The 2,454-nt window shown below is 57.7% G+C and overlaps 1 protein-coding gene across 1 annotated transcript in view; it reads right to left on the minus strand.

The window, feature by feature from the left end:
* Window positions 1-6: 6 nt before the first annotated feature.
* The window catches only part of BMP4 (bone morphogenetic protein 4), a 22,943-nt gene continuing 20,495 nt past the window's right edge, over window positions 7-2,454 (minus strand). Inside the window, exons 2-3 of the mRNA XM_014936826.1 lie at window positions 1,827-2,203; window positions 7-853 (exon numbers count right to left, since the gene is read on the minus strand). Of these exons, the coding sequence (XP_014792312.1) occupies window positions 12-853; window positions 1,827-2,196 (1,212 nt within the window). The 5' untranslated portion in view covers window positions 2,197-2,203 and the 3' untranslated portion in view covers window positions 7-11. The remainder of the gene's footprint in view (window positions 854-1,826; window positions 2,204-2,454) is intronic.

Below are 2,454 nucleotides of genomic sequence, written 5' to 3' on the forward strand. Positions count from 1 at the left end.
GGGGGGGGGGGTCAGCGGCACCCGCACCCCTCCACCACCATCTCCTGGTAGTTTTTCAGGACCACCTTGTCATACTCATCCAGGTAGAGCATGGAGATGGCGCTCAGCTCCGTGGGCACGCAGCAGGCCTTGGGGATGCTGGAGTTCACGGAGTTCACCAGCGTCTGCACGATGGCGTGGTTGGTGGAGTTGAGGTGGTCGGCCAGAGGGAAGGGGCAGTCCCCGTGGCAGTAAAAAGCCTGGTACCCGGGGGGTGCCACGATCCAGTCGTTCCAGCCCACGTCGCTGAAATCCACATAGAGGGCATGGCGGCGGCAGTTTTTTTTGTTCTTGCGGGAACGCTGGTGCTTGGGGCTGCGGCGGGCTCTGCGGGTCAGCGCGTGGCCTCGGCCGTCGTGCCCAAAAGTGACCAGGAGCGGCCTGAGCTGAGCCCAGTCCCCGCGCCCTTGAGGTAAAGATCGGCTAATCCTGACGTGTTTGCCCTGATGAGTCTGTGCGTGGTGGAGGTGGGTCACCTCGATCACCAGCCCGTGGTTGGGTTGCTTGTCCTTGGTCCACCGGATCACGGCCGGGCTCACATCAAAGGTCTCCCAGCGCGTCACGTTGTGGTGCACCAGACGCGTGTCCAACAGGCGCGTAATGGCCTGAGCGCGCTCCGACAGCGGCTTCATCACTTCGTAAATGTTTATCCGGTGGAAGCCCCTCTCCCACGCCGCGCTGGGTTCCTCCACCTGCTCCCGGTACAGCCGCAGCTCCGCCGAGGAGATCACCTCGTTTTCTGGCACGCTGCTGAGGTTGAAGACGAAGCGGATCCGGGGCGCCTCGCTGGGACCCGGGACGGTCTCCAGGTGCTCTGGAGGAGAGCGGGGCAGGGGGGGGAAGCAGTTAAAAAGAAGAAAAAAAGAAAAAAAAGGCAGCAAAGTCAGCCTCGGGGCACAACAGGCACCCACGCTCCACCAGCACCTCTCCGTTCCCCCCCGCGCATCCCTCCTGGCAGGACCCGGAGCGGCTCCTGCCCCGGCACCACTCCCTCACCCTCTGCCGGAGCGAGTCCCCCCTTCCCATCTCGCTTCCCCTTTCCCCTTTCTCTTCCTCCTCTCCCCCCCTCCTCGCCCCAATCTCTCCAAAATCATCTCCCCGGCGAGGCGCAGCGCCGCGGAGCACAGAGGTGCCTTGTTATGGGGCACAGGGGGGCATGGGGAGGGGGGGAGAAAGAGAAGCAAATTCCAAGGCAGTAATGATGCGGCTGGATTAATAATTCAGATTTACTTTGGAAAAGAAACATCCGCTAGGAAACATTTGGATCAGATTACAAGGGCCTATTGAATAAACCTTATAAACACACAGCTGTAAGTATTAAATTCGAGTAGGGGTTTTTTCGGAGTTTTTTTTTTTTTATTTTTCCCCTCCTTAAGAGCAAAACCAGGCAGCAAATCGCTTTGATAGTTCAAAAGAAACACACCAGGGGCGAGATCCCGCCCTCGCTTTACTCCCGCATCCGATCCAGAGCCATTAAATCCACGCGAGCCCAGGGAGTGACCCCCGGGCAGAGGCAGCGCAGGAAACGCGCTCTTGTCAACAGAAGCCCAAGCCCCTCAAAATACGGTCAAGCTGGGGTTAAGCACGGGATGCCCGACAAAATACGGAGCAGCGCGGCTGTCACCCGCAGGCAGCAGGCTGGGGGGGCCGTGGGGAGGCTCTTTTCCCCCCAGAAATTCGTGGCGGGGACACGTCCCTCTTACAAATAGGGTTTAGAAGCTTCCAAACGCCAAGGAAATCCCCATCACTCCCGGGGCTGGGAATTTTACCTCCTTCCCATCACTGACCTTCATGGTGGAAACTCCTCACGGTGTTCGCCCGGCTGGTGGATCGCTCGGGGTACTGGAGGCTAATTTCCTGGAGGCTTTCCTCCTCTTCTCCGGACTGGAGCCGATAGAGATCCAGCATGTAACTAGGAATGACGGCTGATTTGCTGGGCTGAGGCCGCCTTCGCAGCCCAAACATCTGGAGCAGAGTCGTTTCGAAACCCCGCAAGAGTTCATGGCTTTGGGCAGAGCGGCGTCCGGATCCGGCTTGTCCCTGAAGCTCTGCCACTTTCTTCCTGCCGGTCTCGGGTATCAGGCTAGCATGGTTGGTACCTCCTAGCAGGACTTGGCATAGTAGGATGACCATCAGCATTCGGTTACCAGGAATCATGGTGTCTCTGGGGTGGGGGGGGGAAAAAAACAAAACAAAAAACCAAACAAAAATAAAAATAAAAACAAAACAAAAAAAAACAAACGCAACAACAAGGAAAGTCAGGATGAGAAGCAATCCCCCCCCTCCTCCTCCTCCTCATCAACTTGAAAATAATTATAAATAGCGAAACGACATTAGAAGAAGCGTGTTGTTCCCCCCCACCACCACCCACCCCCGAGCGGCAGCAGGGATTAGCCGTTCGCCCCGGGGCGGGAG

Source organism: Calidris pugnax, unplaced genomic scaffold, assembly GCF_001431845.1.
Source record: "Calidris pugnax isolate Ruff unplaced genomic scaffold, ASM143184v1 scaffold10, whole genome shotgun sequence".
Classification (NCBI taxonomy): Eukaryota; Metazoa; Chordata; class Aves; order Charadriiformes; family Scolopacidae; genus Calidris; species Calidris pugnax.